The sequence below is a fragment of the Serinus canaria genome, chromosome 7, assembly GCF_022539315.1.
Source record: "Serinus canaria isolate serCan28SL12 chromosome 7, serCan2020, whole genome shotgun sequence".
NCBI lineage: Eukaryota > Metazoa > Chordata > Aves > Passeriformes > Fringillidae > Serinus > Serinus canaria.
This window is the reverse complement of record NC_066321.1, coordinates 14,093,712-14,110,746: the sequence shown is the minus strand read 5'-3', so window position 1 is coordinate 14,110,746 and position 17,035 is coordinate 14,093,712. Positions and strand designations below refer to the sequence as shown.

The 17,035-nt window shown below is 46.1% G+C and overlaps 1 protein-coding gene across 1 annotated transcript in view; it reads left to right on the top strand.

Annotated features, from left to right (window-relative positions):
• Positions 1–16,353, top strand: part of MARCHF4 (membrane associated ring-CH-type finger 4) — a 92,129-nt gene extending 75,776 nt beyond the window's left edge. Inside the window, exon 4 of the mRNA XM_018911915.3 lies at positions 15,825–16,353. Coding sequence (XP_018767460.2) covers positions 15,825–16,186 — 362 coding nt within the window. The 3' untranslated portion in view covers positions 16,187–16,353. The remainder of the gene's footprint in view (positions 1–15,824) is intronic.
• The last annotated feature ends 682 nt before the right edge of the window (positions 16,354–17,035 follow it).

The window sequence follows — 17,035 nt, the reverse complement described above, 5'->3', positions numbered from 1 at the left end:
AGAGGGACTTAGGGCAAGGGCATGTGGTGGTGGAACACAGGTCATGGCTTCAATTTGAAAGAGAGTAGGGTTTGATATTAGCAAGAAATACTTTACTGTGAGGGTGGTGATGCACTGGAGCAGAGTTGCCCAGAGAAGTTGTGGGTGCCCAATCCCTGGAAGCGTTCGAGGCCACACTGGATGGGGGCTCTGAGCAACCTGGAGTAGTAGGAGGTGTCCCTGCCCGAGGCAGGTTGGAACAAGATGATCTTTAAGGTCCCTTCCAACCCAACCCATTCTATGAACACTGCAACTGAGGTGAATTCCTCATTCATTTTAACTTTGTGATGGATGCAGCAATGTCTTCCTAGAAGGCTTGCAGTGAGTTCCTCACTGTGGAACAGCTTTTATCCCTCTCTTTATCCTTCTTCCAAACCTTACTGCCTCATGCAGGGTCTTTTGACAAATAGTCAAAGGCAGCTTTGGAGATTGAAAGTTCTGCTCCTGACTGCCAGCATGGCCCCAAGCCCCTTGTTATTCATGAGTGGGTTTTAGTTCAACTTCTGCAAGTTTAGGATAAAACCTCTCATGGAAAATTACAGTGGCAATGGATCTTGAAATACTGGAGTGTTGTCTGTGCAATTCCGTGTCTCCTCCTCTGCAGCAGAGCCCTTTTCCTCTTTTGTTTCCTAGCCTGTGGGTGGGTAGGAAAGATTTAGGAACTAAGAAATGCTCAGTCATGGGGAAAGGGCAGGACATTAGGTGCACTCAGTTCTACCACACTGTTTTTTTTCCAGCTAATGTAAGGTGCTCTCTGTACATTTATTTGTAACAGGCTGGGCAGCCTTAGCTAGCAGAATGTGATACCCTAGGTCCTACAGTATTTGCATGAATTCCAGTTGTTTCTTCCTCCAGCTTTACCCCCAAATTTTTCTTTCACTATCAGAGGAGCAGGAGTTTGAAAGACAAAGTACTTACTGAAGAGCAGGTGTGCTGAAATATAGCTCCTCTGTAGTTCCAGTCAGTTTGCACTTCAGTTATACTTGTGTGTCTCACATCCATTGGGTAGCCAGTGACTCTTGTCCTGGAGGCAGGTTTATACACCCTGTCACTGGAGGTGCTCAGCAGGACACTTCCTCTGGCAGTGTGGAGTCTCAAAGCTGGAGAAGTCACCAACTCTGCAGAGGTGTGAATAAAATCAGACAGTCAGTCAGCAACTGCCCAGCTGTTTTGTGTGATCTCCTCTCTACCTAGTCAGTAAGGGATTTAGGTAGCAATTTGCCAAGATAGAGATATCAGCAGCAGTTTGCAGGGACAATCCCATGGCAGCACTGATCTTTCCAGCGTGAGTCAAAGGTCAGGGCAAGAGTGCTTCCTCGCACATATAGCTCTCTCAGCACAGATCATTTGGTTGTTGTTATCTTCATTTGTTCTGAAATGGTCAGATCATCTCCAAACTGAACTCTCAAAATACATCTGTTTACTCAGAGACTATTGATCCATGGAACAAAATCCAGGGGTCTGGATTTGACCCTCAGTCACTAACCTTCAGTAATATACTAGTTTTCTTTGGACTTTTCTAGATCTAGCATGCCCCACAAAAGCAGTTGGGAGGGACAGGAACCGTTATCTACCTCTTCACCCATGATGAAAACAAAAACCACAACCAAAGTAAAACCAGCCTGCTCCTCATGATCAGGAGGACAGGTGGTATGGCCCCAAGCACCAGAATCTCTGTCCTTCTGGGCAGGATGTGCAAGATGGCCTTTCAACACTGTTCTCTGCCTTGCTCTCAGACAACTAACAGGAGGGCAAGAAGCACTGGAAAAGATTGCTTGGGATTTGTGGGAACCTCCAGTACTGGATTTTATTTAAGAACCTGTTAGAAAACATATGTCAAGAACAGGTTGCAGAGAGATGATCCCAGTTTGTGAAGGAGGAACAAATTAAATGCTTCTTGATATCCAGCCAGCCTTGATGTCTTTGATTCTGATATCTCTTTCATCTGTGCTATCTCTGGTCATGTCTGTCGGACAGATATGAGAGTTGGATTAAACTAGAAACTGGTGACGGTGCCAGCATAGGTATTGCTCTGCTATGAAGTCATCTACAACACAGACATCTGCGATCAGGAACCAGGAAGGGAATGAGAAGTGAGAAGGGGACTGTTCATTTGATTAACTGCTCCCTCCATGGTCCATGAGAGGTAAATCCAAGAGGTAAATCTCTCGTATAGCGAGATTAGCAGAAATGAGGTTATCGAAATGCACAGATAAATGGAATGAGCCTTCACGGGCCTCAGTTACTGAGTAGAGAGAGTAGCAGCTTAGAGCTGGCCTCTAAATCCTGAGAGATACCTGCCTGTTAATTAAATGACAGTCCTTGGAGAGGAAAGGAGGGGTTTGCCTCTCTCTCTGTCAAGGTGCAATTAGGGGACGTCGACATTTGTAGAATAAGGTGTCATTTGGGGTCAGGAGGACAGGAAAGCATCTCCTGTTAAACAAGGAAGAAACTCTGCCAGCTAATGAGAGCGTGTCACAGAGTAGGCTCAGGCATCCCCAGATGGGCTCTGAGGGAGACGCATGTCCCAGGAGGGCCATTAGTAGGCTGTGTGCACAGGGTTGTGGTGATATGGTTTGTGTGTGCTGGCCTGCTTGGGATCACACAGGGCTATCCCTGAGGTTGGCATGCTGGGGGGTTATCCCCAGCAATGCAAAAGTAATCTGATCTGCCTCTCCTTGGATCACTGACTGATGGGCACTTCTGCTTTGTCTGTGCCCATCCCTGCTCCCTGGCTCTCCCTTTCTTGGTGCTTGCACTTCTGCAAGCACTAAATCCTCGTGCTCTTTGAAGTTTTTCCCACTCTTTCCCTGGCTGGTCCCTCATGGTACTTGCCTTCAAAACTGCACTGCAGCTCAGCAGCACAAGATAGGCAGAGCAGGACCATTCATCCAGCCAACGAGTCTTGTTGGCACACCATGGCAGTCCATTACAGATCAGGAAATGTCTGCCTGCTGTTTTTAATCCCAGCTGCCAGAAAGAATAATCAAAAGCATCCAGTATGTCTGACAGCATCTCAGCACAACCATAGGTAATAACATAAGAAATCAATAGCCAATTAAAACCGATCCACAGCATTTGATCTTTCATAGTGCAGTGGGAACAGTAATTAATGGAGCTTCCTTGAAACAGTGACAATTCAAGCTTCTTGCCAAGACTAATGGGGTTTTGTTCTAAATTAGCTTTGCTTTCCAGAGGAAATGCCGGGCTGAGGTAGCCTCGGGGTGTTATCTAGCCAGGTCACTTGGGCCTTCAGCATTCAAAGGATTTAGGAGTCAAAGTCACAATGAAATAAAAAGAAACTGAGAAATGAAGTGTCTTCAGGGTCTTGGTCTTCATCTGTATCAATCCCATTCTCAAAAGGAAAGCAGATGTTTTCATTCAGGTCTACACATTCCTCCAAGGTACAAAGCTGGAAGAATTGCTACCACAGTAGGGAATCGATTTTGAGGAAGCACCAAGCCCACATTTTGGCTCAATGACACCCTAAAGGCAGAGCACAAGGCAGAGAAGTTCAGCAAATGTTCTTTGGAGGAGAGACCTGACAGCAGCCCACGCAGAAAATGTGTGTGGCTTTGGCATACCTGGAAAAGATCTGTGCAAATATACAGAAGTCTTCTGTGTCTTTCAGCTTGATGCACTGCTTGTCATGCTCTTCATGCACTTCTTGCCCAATCTGCATGTAAACTGGAGCTATCAGGAGCTAATAGGAGTGGCCAGATCCAGGTCCTACCTTCAGAGCAGGCAGCTGGGATAAAGCTTGGCAGCAAAGTCACCTTTTCTTTGCCGTGAACCATGGTTTGGACACATTCAGCCACAGCATGCATGCTTTAAAAACCACTGAGCAAATCATTGATCTATCGGCTGTACAGAGGCTGTGTAGACAGGAGCAGTCCCCACAGGGCATGTTATGGGGCTCTCAATCCAGCTGGGCAGGGTCTCTCCTGGGGAGCAGTCATTGTGGGCCCTGTATCTGGGCCAGCATCAGGAGAAGCGACGCTGCAAAGCTGGTCTGGCCACTGACTCCTTGGCTGTTATCCAGAAACAGTGGATGCTTGGCAAAATCGAGACAAGCCACCCTTCTGCCCCTGAAAGAAGGGAGCTATTTTTATCCACTGTTGCATTGATTGTTCCATAAGAGAGCAGAGGGGCAGCTGGCACGTGCGGAGCACTGTGTGCTCCCAGCAGTGGGCAGGGCTGCAGGGGCTCCGTGTGCCCACAGGACTCCAGCACAGGTCTGGCCGCTCTCCACAGAGCCAGAACGTCGCTGCTGAGCAAAGAGACAGCATTGGACCTGGCTCTGAACCCTCTCCCTCTTTGCAGGAAAGGAACTTGGCTTCCAGCACAGTCTGAGCAGCACCTGGGCTTTCAGATGTGTGCGTTCAGCTCCACACTCCTTCCCCACATCCATCTCCAGCAGGGTCCCACTGTTGCAGCAGGGCTCCAGAGATGTATTTATCGTGAATAACCATATGGTGCTCTCTGCTCCAGTGGATCAATGTGTTTGGTGTTTAATGAGGGCAACATAATTAACTTTTTTTGAGGGAAAAAAGAAATTCTCTTGCCTTGTGAACAGCATCTTGTGCTTTCAAGTGTGATACCTTACAATCAGAATGGTGCCTTACTGTCACAAAACTCCTTGACAAAATCAAGTGCCTGGTGTCCCTGGGTTAAGTTTCCATACGTGGGCAGAGGCAGGAGCACTCACCTGCCTGTCACAACCTCTACACTGTGGCAGGAAATTCCCTTGTAGGCAGTTGGTAGGATCTCCCATGCCAGCTGCACAAATTGTGCTGTCTAGTAAGGGATGAAAAAAGTCCTCAGTTCTGTGCCAGGCTGTGTTTTTCCAACTGCCTTCTGTCCTGTCACTCCTCCTACTACAGCCTGCATCCCCACAGACACATTACTCCTGGAAGTGGAAGCTGTGGTCCATGGCAGGCTGTTGTGGCTGTAGCAAGAGAATTCAACTCCATGGTCAAAGATGAGACCACGGCAGGGTCACCCCCATGTATGAGGCTGCTCTTGGTGTGTCCCCAGCTCAGTGGGGAGGCAGAAGCAGAGGTAAGAAGAGATTAATATGAAGACACATGAATCAAGCTCTGGGATCACCTTGTAGAGACTGATTGATGGCTGCCTACTAGCAGGGCCATCTTTCAACCCAGATACAACAGGCTGTAATGAAGAATATCGCAAACAGGCCTATGGGCTAAGTTGCTAAACTTAATTCTTTTTGAAAGCAGTGCTTTTCTTCCTGCACCAAGACCCACGAATGACAGCCACAGCCTGAGCCCCTCTGCCCCATGGCAGAGCTGGTTCCACAATATCCATGCTATGCCAGGTGGGACAATTGACTCTGCTCAGCCACAGCCACATGAAGAGCCTTTCTGTGTTCTCCAGGGCTCTCTAAACCTTTGCTGCAGGTTTAGCCACGCTCAGCTCCGTTCACTGCTGTCATGCTTGTGAGCTCAGCATTGACAGATCCCATGGGTGCAGGTAAATCCTTACCTGCCCCTCAGCCTCTGTCAGCATTCACTCATCTGGATATTGCAGCCAATAAGGCCTTCAGCTCTGGTAGAAGATCCTTGCAGGTGCAGAGGAGTAAGAAACATGTTTTTCCTTCCTAGAGATCCTAGCTAGTAACAGCTCAGAAATACCAGACCCTTTTCCTTTTGGCTTCTACCACTCTTTGTTAATTTTGAATAGTGCCTCTGTGGGAGGGGGGAAGACCTTTGCAGGGGAGAAGGTGAGACCTGTGGGGACATCATCAGGGAGCAGAGAGAGGCTGCAGCACCCAAGGTGAAAGGCTTTGGGAGATCTCACAGAAATCCTGGGTTTGCAGTGAGAGATTTTTATTTTCTTTTTGTCATGGCTGTGAAGGACGAAGCAGCACAGGACAGGCTGCACCATGGCATGTCCCAGGGACATGTTTATCCTAACAAAAGGCTGGCCAAATTCCAGCATGAACACCTTCTGCCTCACATCCTTGGGATGCCTTCCTGCATGTTGGAGGGGAAAGATGCCCACATCTCACTCCAGTGAGGCAGTAGAAGCAATCACCATGCACATGCCAACATGTGACTTCACAGGCATCTCAGGTCTCTTAGTTTGGCCCATGTGCCCTACATTACCCTGGGGGATGGCAAGGGTGATCTGTACTCACCTTCGTGTCTCTCCTTATTGGTTTGTATTTCTCTTAGTGAAAAAGCACTTAGGTGACTGGAATAGTCTGGAGGAATTGGGCTCAGACAGGACCTGCATCACTTAGAAAATGAAAAAATTGTGAAACTATTCTCATTTTACTTTACAGAATTTCATTTGCTAATAAAAGCAGAGAGGGAGGCATTAGTTCTACTTTCAATAAGCAAATGTCATGTTTTGATCATTCTTGAACAAAGCATTTTGATTTAACATTTAGAGATGACTGCTCATGCTGAGTATTTCAAATTCAGTGTCAGAATTTAGAATACAACATTTTAAAAAAATTCAATTCCAAATGAAACATTTTAACCTGTCTGCAAATACACACATGTTCTTCCATTCTGGGGAACAATGTGACTTTCTCAGGTCTCCAAGCAAGTGTGAAGGCAGATTCCCAAGCACTGCACAGTTGTCCTTTTAAAGGAGTGTCCCTGGAATGTCTGGGGATCAGCATGGCTGCCCAGGCAGTGCTTTGCTCAGAGTAACATTAGCTATGGCATAGCTTTGTTCAGGACCCAGACCTGGAGGAATGGTTTCCATCACGCAAACAGAATGAAGTGGAAGTCACGTGCTTTTTCTCTCTTCACCATAAGTATTCAACTACATGGACTTCTGTAGGGAATGTCTGGAAATCTGAAGGTAGAAAAGACCCATCAAATCACTTAGAGATCAGTGCTCTGTTCAACCTAGATTGAAATTATTGTTTGCTCCCTTCTTTTAAAGCCCTTGCCGTATCTGTCATGCACACAATGGATGTCTTTCACCTCTTGAACAAAGCCTTTTCAATTTGTGGGGTGTTGCTGTTATATCCATTTTAAAATCAGAGGAAAAAAATTGTTCCAAGAGGATCTACCCAGTCCTAGCTACAAAGCAAGGAGGGGAAACTTTAAGAGAGCAAGAGGGTATATGAGTACTGCCTCCAAGCCCTATCCCTCCTGTTCTGGCACAGTTATGGATAGACACACAAGTGGGGAATGGTGCTGGAGAGGCATGATTCAGATGCAAGGGGTTGTTCTCTTGGTGGAGCTCCCATCTCTATTTATTTAGTTGCTTTTTCCAAGAAGAGTCTCATTTATTGCTGCCTGCATAACTACAGACTTCCCTTTAATCCTCTGCTTTATAATGCCCTGTGAGTTAAATACCACAGGAGTACAAGGGCCCTTTAGGGCACAACATCCATTTTGCTGTAGCTGTCCACAGACAACTGAGTTTATGGGAGTGCTTCAGTTTATGCTTTTATCTACTGCCTGAGCAAGAATTTCTTTGGGTTTCATTTTACCTATTTTCAGTTATTTCTTGTTTTGCTTTAGGGTGGTTTTTATCACTGTTTTGAGTCAAGGGGTAAAAAAGTACTGGTCTGGGCAGTGCAGGAGGAGAAAGTTGTGCTTGGTAGTTTGTATGTTTACAGATGGAAGTACTGTGGCATCTCCAGGGCCACAGTGTTGCTGTGTGCAGCTCCAGGGGTCAGCCCAGCTCCTCTGTCACAGGACAGCTGGTGTTATTTTCCCATTACAAACAAATGGGAGTGCCGAACAAAGTGAAATTTGATTACCATGGGACACCTCTTCTCAGCTCCTTAATTTTGCCAGTGTTTCCTCATGTTGGGTCTTATCAGTTCAGCCCTACAGGGCCCAGCCCATGTGTTTTGGAGAATATGGCTGAGCGGGGCTGCCCTGGGTTGGTGGCAGCACCTTGCAGAAAAGATGCATTGCTTTGCAGCCATAAAAGCTCCCCAAATGCTCCTGCAACACCCTGCCCCCAGCTCCCATGAGCTCCACAAGCCCCATGACAGGCAGTCCTACCTGTCAACTCAATTCATCCTGCTGGATAAAGCCTTCCTCCTCCCACAGTTACAAATGCCATGTCTGTGGGGTGGACAGCTCCTGCTTCCGGGAGGAACCTGTGGCCTCCTGTGCACACAGGAATCACTGCTGCACACTTGTGTCACATGAACTTAGGACATGCTGCAGTGTCACAGCCTGGAAATTGTTTCTTGCTGTGTAGCTCAGCCTCATCCTGCAAAATCACAGTGCTTCCTGGGGGAGGGACGCTGCCAGCTGCCACACCAGGCACTTCCAGCAGTAATGAAAGAGCTGCCTCTGTCCCCAGCCCCCCACACTGTGCCCCAGGATCACCCACCTGGTGGAGCAGCCACTGTGGGACTCCCTGAGGTGCCAGCACACTGGATCCATGTCCCACCTGGCAGGGCTCTTGCTGGCTCTGGGGCTGGGTGTTACTGGCTGCGGAGAGCTTGGGGCACAGTATGATGACCTGCCCAGATGGGATCTGCTGCTCCCCTGGCTCTGCCAGATGGAGTGGAGGAAGCAAGGAAGGAGAAGGGCTCTTACTGCACCAGGGGCTGAGGAAGCTCCAAGGCACTGCTGCCTTTGAACAAGGAGAAATGAGCTGTAATAAACACAAGGTTTTTCTGGTTAGCCAGCAGTTGAAGGTTATGGGCCAGCTTGTTTTTGCTATAGTGACCCAAAATGGAAGAGTCCAAACCTCCTCTCAAGACTGGGAACAGCTTCTCTGGGTACCCTGGTGGGAGCTCTTCCCTGGCCATGGAGGTACCAATCTCTGAGGGGCTCAATTTCAGTTTTGCTGGAGTCATGGCCCTGTGGCCTAGGAGATCCAAACATGGCATGCCAGTGCTGGGAAAGCTGTGTGACAGTGAAACCTCACTACAGTGAAGGCACTTCTCAGAAGGAGTGTTTTGTCTTCCCCAGGTCCATGGGATCCATGATGGCCATGTCATCCAGTGATAACAGCACTCAAGGGAGTCCAGCCATCCCAGTTCTGCTGAGCCAAAACACAGTTTAGACTCATACATAATCAGTTCTTTAAACATTAAAAAAAAATGTGTATTGAGAATGATTGATAAGAAAGTGCCTGATTATAATCAGCTAATTATTTTTCCATATGTTAAGCATTCACTTGAGCTTTAATCATTATGAATACATTTTCAATTTATACTTTATCTCATTCAATGCTGGCAATTGCTAAGTTTGCACACCCTCCTAGTACAGTTCCAGCATTATTCAGAGCAGACCTTTGCTAAAAGTCTTATGGTCGAGAGAAATCCTGATCACTGGTCCAGTGTCTTGCAGCTTCCAGAAATTTCTAAAAGACAGCACCATATGTTCCAGGCTAACCAGTAGGAACTAATCCTGTATGCAGGGTAGAGTGTTCAGCTCTTGAAACATTATAGGGACAAAAATTATATTTTGGAGAGTGGAGATGACAGTTACGAAGGAATCTAAACTTCCTATTCGATTTCCCCAGAAAGCAAAGACTCCCTGAAAATTTGAATGTATCAGTAGTTTGTATGGGAAGCAACTGTTTAATGAAAGCATTCCAGAGCTGAAGAAAAGTAAGATGTGAGGATAATGGACTCCAGAAAAGCAGCAGCAGCAGCCCCAGGGGAGCAGAGCAGTGAGAGTCTCTCGGGAAGAGAATCTGAAGGATAAAAGAGCTGTGAACAGCTCACAGCTGCCAAAAGGGATGATACTAAAGGCAGAGCAGCAAACTGTGCCTGTGCAGGGGGAAGCTCAGAAGCGTGGGAAGAGAGCACAGAGGCTGCATCAGGAACTCTTTGAGGACCCAAAATCAGAAGCTGCAATCACACAAAAGGCAGAAAGAATAACCTTCAACTAATGAAAAGTCTCTCTAGAAATCACACAGGCATGGGGAGCTGTCAGAGTTGAGCCCCAAAATGACCATCCAGAGATTCAAAAGGCAAAAAGAACTGGGTCCATAAGCATAAGTGAATAAGAACAAGGCAAGTCTAAGAGCTCAAATAGTATTTGATAACAAAGGGCCAAATAGTTAAATGTTGCCTTTGTTTCTGTCCTCAAAACTTAACTAAAATAATTTTAATGAGGAGAAAGGAGCCCAGAGCAGAATCAGAAAAGAAGAGCCTCAAAACTATTCAAATGAGTTAGCTCTGTCCTTGACAGCATGTCCTAATGAACTTCAGAGGCAGCTGCAGGAACAGTGGCTGACCCATGAGCATTTCATCATCAGGAACTTGAGGAGGATGCAGGAGGTGCCAGGCAGCTGGGGAAATACAAGCAGAGTACCTAACTTTAAATATAATCTCTATCAGATAATGAAGGTAGGCACTGAGGAAATGAAGGCAAATCAGCTTAACTGATTCATAGAAAGATACTGAATATTTTTGAGCTAACCAATTGGTGAGCACAGGAGTATAACCAGATGTAATTTGGAAGGGTAATTGCAAAGTGGCTAAGGGGGAAGCTGTTAGTTTAATATGCTGTGGCTTGGGCAATGCTCTTGATGCTTTGCCTTTGGACTCTCCTCCCAGAGAAGCATGTTCTAGATTAAATAACTATAATGCAGGTGTACAGCCAATGGAAAAACTGCTTTCAAGTAAAGAGTCTTGTGGACTTTGCTCTCTTCAATATTTTTATTAATGACTTAGATAATTAAATAGGATCTACTGTTATAAAATACACAGATGACACCAAGCTTTGAAAGGCTGCAAGGACTTTGGAGGATCAGCATTTGAAATTATCTTGGCAAATTGGAGGAATCAACAAGATGTAATTGAATAAAGAGAAGTGCAAAGCATTACCCTTAGGAATGAGAATTAAGAATCCCAAACACAAGCTGGATCAGACAGTCACACTGCTGAAGAGAGTGACATACCAGTTTATTTCATCAGGGAACCAAAAGGCAGGTGGGGTGTTCCAGTGCTGATTCTGCCCCTCTCTGCTCCTGGAATGCACCCTGCTGGGAAGTTCACCTGCAGAAAAAGGGGGATGAAATGAAAAGGTTCTGGAGATGATGAACAGGATTGAGGAGAAGGAGGACATTACCTCATCCCCTGCCTTGTCAGCTCTGGGGTTCAGAGCTCTCCTCCAAATCAGCCCAAGTACAGAGTCACATTGATGCCATGACATTGTTTTCAAATACAAAACTACCTCTCCCTGCTCCTTGGTTCACTCTCTTCCCCATTTCCTGATAAGCACAGGTTCACCCTCTTCCCCATTTCCTCTGCAGCCTTGAGTATCTGCCACAGGAGCGTCTAAGTATGCCAGGCTGTTCAGAGAACTTGTCATATTCAGCTGGAACTGACCTGGGCACAATGGTGAGGGATGCCAGATACTATGTACCCTTTTCCAAGCCTGTATTTCCAGGAACAGATCCTTCTGACTCCCTTTCCCTGATTTATCATCAGCCACTTTCCTGTTCTTAGGTCAAGATGAAAGGCGACTAAGGATGGAGCAAATAAGATTAAGGCAAAAAGATTAGTGAGGGCTGAGCTGGTGGATCTTTGGAAACAAAAGTGCAGAAATTTAAGATTGTCACAAAAGATTAAAGAATTCACAGAAAGGGAGGGAAGGGTTTGTGTATGCAATGATGTCAACAGAGAGAAAGCCTAGCAAATAAAGTGTTATCTCCCAGAAAGCTTGGTTTACCTTGGCCTGAGTCACAACTGCTGTGGAGGCAAACATTAAGCTTTGATCACAGCTGCCATAATCGTCCCCTGACACCCAATAATGAAAGCAACAGAAACAGGCTGAAGCAGGGCAGCTGTCTGGCTGAGATGAAATTGCATTTGAAAAGGAAAACAAAAAGACAAAGTCCTGCTGAAGGTGGAAAAAAGAGGTGACAGGACAGGGCCTTTTTGAGAAGGCAACTGGCTGGAATGGATTGTGATTTTTTTTCTCATGTAGATAGTATCAGTGTCAGTGCAGGGGTGATGAGCTACCCACTGTCAGCAGAAGCCCTGTTTTGGTGGTTTTCTTTACTGGCAAAGAGGTGAAACAGTTCCTGCCCTAAAAATTTACCTGATTTTTTCAAGAAAATGCATGGCAAGTGTTGGGATAAGAGGAAGGTTAATTAGAGGCTGAAAATTCTGGGGAAAACATCCCTTAGTGGCACAGGCTGACCACATTCAGGAATTGACTGAATGTCATTTTTGGTAAACTGCTGCTCCAAAGTTACTTTAAATTGGAGGCTCACAACCACCTGGGTTAATCTCATGGGATGGTGGTACAGCAGCTGATCCCCGCTTCCCCCTCCAGAGACATAAACACAATTCCCTTGTTACACCTGCCACGGTTCTCCCAGCAGCCCTTCTGGCCCTTGGGCTGAGGACCTTTCTCTTGATCAGTTTTCTTACAAGCCCACTGATGGAATGCACCTCTGTCTCATCTATTCCCAAGAGAGTCCAGCTTTCAACAATTTTCAGATCAAGGAATTTTATCCAATGCTGGTCCAGCCAGGTCTCTACTTGGGAAAATGGGAATGAGAGCGGCACATCATGAGTGCCCACATTCCATGGGAGTTCCACTTCACCAACACTACAAACTAGGGATTTCGTGAAGCAGGCAACGAGCTGGACTAACAAGTGTACAACTCACAGAAATTTTCCTTCTGAAGAGGATGGTTTTCACAGAGGATATACTGAGAAGAGATTTTGTGAAGCAGAAGAGGGCGAGATAAAATGGGGAGGAGTAGAAAAGGACCGGGACACTCCCAGAATCCATCTGAAACTCTGATATTGACATTTCTGTGTTGAGGACTGTGCAAAGAGAGATCATCACACCAGCATGCAATCTTATACACTCACACAGAGGATTTGGCTTATGGAATAACTGCTTCTAAATGGACACCTCAAGTTGAATACAGTCCTTCCTAAAGGACTTCCCACTGAATTCTGGCCTTTAAATTGAACATTTCACCTCTGTCAACAAGAATGATTCTTGAGGGGAGGGGTGTTCTTGTTAAGGGATGCACAGAGCTGAATGTAAGAATTCCAATCCTAATTTATCTGAGGCAGACAAGATGTGTTTCAAAGAGAGCATTAAGCATCATGCAGCTTGATATTAACTGATAGACTCTTGCTTACTCTTGGCACTTCCTCTTGTAAATGAATCGCTGTTACTTCCGCTCCCATGCCCACCCCTCCACTTGGTTCCTTCTTAATTTTACAGCTTCCTGAGCTTGACACTGCGAAATCGATAAGTAATTTAGAGCCCAGTAAATACAGATGAAAAGAGGTTATTTTGTACTTTTATAAATATTTGGAAACCAAAACTATCTAAGAAAACAGCTGCTCAATTGACTCAGCAACCCATCCATCAGCATCACACAGTTAATTGCATAAGATCATAAACATTTATAATTAGAAGGCAAACAAACAAGAATTTTATAAACAGCCCTCTTGAATCAGGCTGTGCATTAAATATTTGTGATAAGGTAATTAAGAATAGATTTACAATCGTGGCTCGGTGCTTAATACTTTGTAGAATGGATTTGATGCTATGGAGAATGTTCTACAGCCAAAGAGAAAACATTTGATTTTGGCTCTTTTATCCCAGGCTTAAAGTGGTCTCTGAGAAACACTGAGAACCATTGATCAGAGTGGAATTTCATTCATTACTGATCAGGCAGCTCATTTAAATGTACGTCTAATGTCCCTTGTCATGGGCTGATCCACTTCAGGCATGCTTCAAAGCTCTGTGTCCTTGGCTGGATCTGCAGGCTTTCCCTAAGTCCTGCTTTCTATGGTTGATGCTTTGATCAGACCACGTCAGAATTCTCAACCATCTTTCAAAGCAGGAAGGAAACCCACATTTTTCTATTAAGACATCACTGGGTTTGGTTATAAAAAGCCAGCAGCACTGCAGGGTGTGCAATCTCAGTGGCCTGTGGGAACCAGAGGGTAGAGCTCTCTCTTTCTGTGGTGCCCTACACCATTCCCTGTCCCAAAAGAGTCAGATCTGCACACAAGCTATCCAGTGGAGTTAATTCTACAGCCAGTGAGCAGGCTCAGCACCCCATTTCAATGAATGTGAGTCCCCCTGAAGCTAATCTGGGATCAAGTCAGCAGGGCTCCTAGTTATGCTTAGAACCAGGGAGGCTGGAAACTCAGTCTGTACTGAAGCAAGGATTTAAACTCTCTAACATCAGATGCTGATCCTAAGAAACCAAGTGCCTGCATCCTGTCAGTGGGTAAATGGGGAGATCAGCCCTAAGGGTAAGATGACCTGCAGGTGTTTTGGGGTCTGATGTGGCACAGGCTGTCTCCAGCAATTATCTGTCATCAGAAGCTTGAACTGTCTAGAAAAGGTAGGTGGTTGGTAAAGCTGTAGCATCTGATTAATCAGTAATAGCTGCAAACCACTTTATTCTGGGGTGCCCATCATCTCTCCACACGTTGTTGGTCAAGTCAGCCCCTTTGTTTACGCATGGGTTTGATTCTTGTGAGCCTTGTTCTTGTATTTTTATGCTTGCAAGAGGAAAGCAAGAGAGCTACTCTTCTTAGAAGGGTTTTTGATAATCTTGATCCTGACCCAGAATGGTGAAGCCTCCATCATTAAGGACATGTGCTAACTCACCCAGTCCTGCCTGATGGTCTGGCTTCAGTTGCCTGGGACAAAGGCATTTTCCTAAGAGACAGATGGCTGCAAAGCAGGGACACTCAGACTCTCCTCATTCCACATAAATCCCATTCTCTAGCAAAGCTTGTGAGGTACATTACAGTGTGCCAGCCAAGCCAGTCTACAGGAGGTGTTGCAGCTTCCTCCAGCCTCAGTGGAGAAGACCTGTGTTGCAGCCACTGCTAGAGACCTAGTGCTTCCACAGGGTCTAGCCAGGGTCTGGCAACTTCAATAGCAATAGCAGAGCTTAGTACTAAAATGCTGTCATCATACAAGCAACTAAAATTATTTAATTCGTTAGTGCTCATGCAAGGATGGGGAGGATGATGGAGACAGCTGGGAAATGAGACAGCTGCTGGGCTACTGAGGGGCCTGGGCTGCTCCTTCTCTTAGGAACACAGAGACCATTAGCAGTGCCATGTCCTACAGCCCAGAGCCGTCCCCAGACATCAGCCCTGTGCCTGCACGTGGGCAGCAGGACACAGGCACTGCCTGCATGTTCTGCATACACTGGGAGCTCCTCTGCCCTTTCTGTCAAACGTGCTGAGCTCCCCCTCAAAGGAGGGAGTGACGTTCGATGAGGTACCTGCTCTGCAGATGAGCAAAACTTTGCCTTGGATAACAAACCACTTAAGGGTACAGACAGAACCTCTTTTTCTGCTCAGTTGCTGCTTCTGCCTTCCACATGTGTCTGCTCTGCTGGTGTGTGTGTGGGGAGAGACACGGGCTGTGCACACACACGGCGCTGGTGCAGCAGCCATCAGTGACACGTCAGCTGCAGTTACACCTCCTCCAAACACACGCCTGAGCCTGGTGAATCATGCCTATGCAGCATGCAAAATTAGCCCAGTGAGAGATAAACCTTGGGCATTTGTTGGTAAACAGATACTCTTTTGCTGTAAGAGCATAACTCACTGTGCTACATTTACGATCCGTTTGTCGATGGCTAAGATAAAACCGTAATCCCTTTAATTCAGGGGGAAAAGGGATCCAGCAGAGGAGGAGCACCAGTGCTCTGCCTGTCGGTAATTAAAATACAGGATTTATCATTGAGAAAGCACTGGCTGGAGAGCTGAGCTTAAACAGCTACCTGGGGAAAAGTGCTGGGGAAGGTTTATGGTTCTTTCTAAAGTTTTGTTTGTGCTTTATGTCTATTTCTTTCCCCCTTCCCTCCAGGTCTAATAATACACGAAGGGCCCTCGGTTTACCGGATTTTTAAACGGTGGCAGGCGGTCAATCAGCAGTGGAAAGTGCTGAACTATGACAAAACAAAGGACATGGAGGAGCAAAAAACAGGGACCAGGACAAATCAGCGCCCCTCCTCCCAAACCACCCACTCGTCCTCCACTGGTGGTACAGCCACTAACTCCGCTCCAGCCGACAGCGGGGCACGGGCTGCTGGCCATGCCACAGGCACCCTCTCTGACCACCACTGTGCTTATACCATCCTGCATATACTCAGCCACCTGAGGCCTCACGAACAGAGGAGTCAGTCTAGTAGTAACAGAGAGCTCGTCATGAGGGTCACGACGGTCTGAGCGGAGGAATTCAGGAGGCCTTAACACGAAGTGGAGGAGACAAAGAACTCATAAAGCAGAGGAGCATGGTGTGCCTTTTTCTTTCTCTTTCCTTTTCTTTTTTCTTTTTTTCTTCTCTTCTTTTCTTTTTTCAGTAACTGCACAAGATATAAGAGGCGGCACCTGGCCAGCTAAGGAAAAAAGCAGGTGGAGGGAGAGCTGCACACTCATGCTAAAGAGGTTAATGTTTTCCAGCCTGTTAAAAAAAAAAAAAAAAGAAAAAAAAAGAAAAAAATAACAACACAAATCACAAAAAAACCAACAAAACAAGTGCAATACAGACTACAAACTGAGTAGGCAGAGTTCTGGGGAAGCAGAGGAACAGACGGTTGAGCATGTCTTACAAATCCTATTACCTGAAATAGGTAACGCTCTGTGCACAGCCCCCGTACACACATGCACGTGCACACAAACACACACGTAGTGTGAGATTTATAAAAACATGGAAGGGAACAAAATATTTGGAGTGTTTTTATTTTCCAGACTCCAATTAACCAGGGTGATGAGTTGTTTTGTTTCATGAGTCACTGTAGCCTTGTTTGATTTACTGTGGGGTACCTGAAGTGAAATGGCTGGGCATTTTTTCAGTATTGATTTACAGAAGATAGATTGAATCATTTCAGTATGAAAATCTTAACAAAATCCAGGCATACCCAAATTTCACCAAGAAGCCTGTTTTTTTCATAATGTTCCTGACAAGGGGTTTGTGAGGGTAGAACTGGGAGGGGGGAGGGTGCTCCATAACCTTTATTTGACGTATAGGCATTTTTGGCAAATTTTGTACAAACGTTCCGCAGGTGTTTCAAGCAC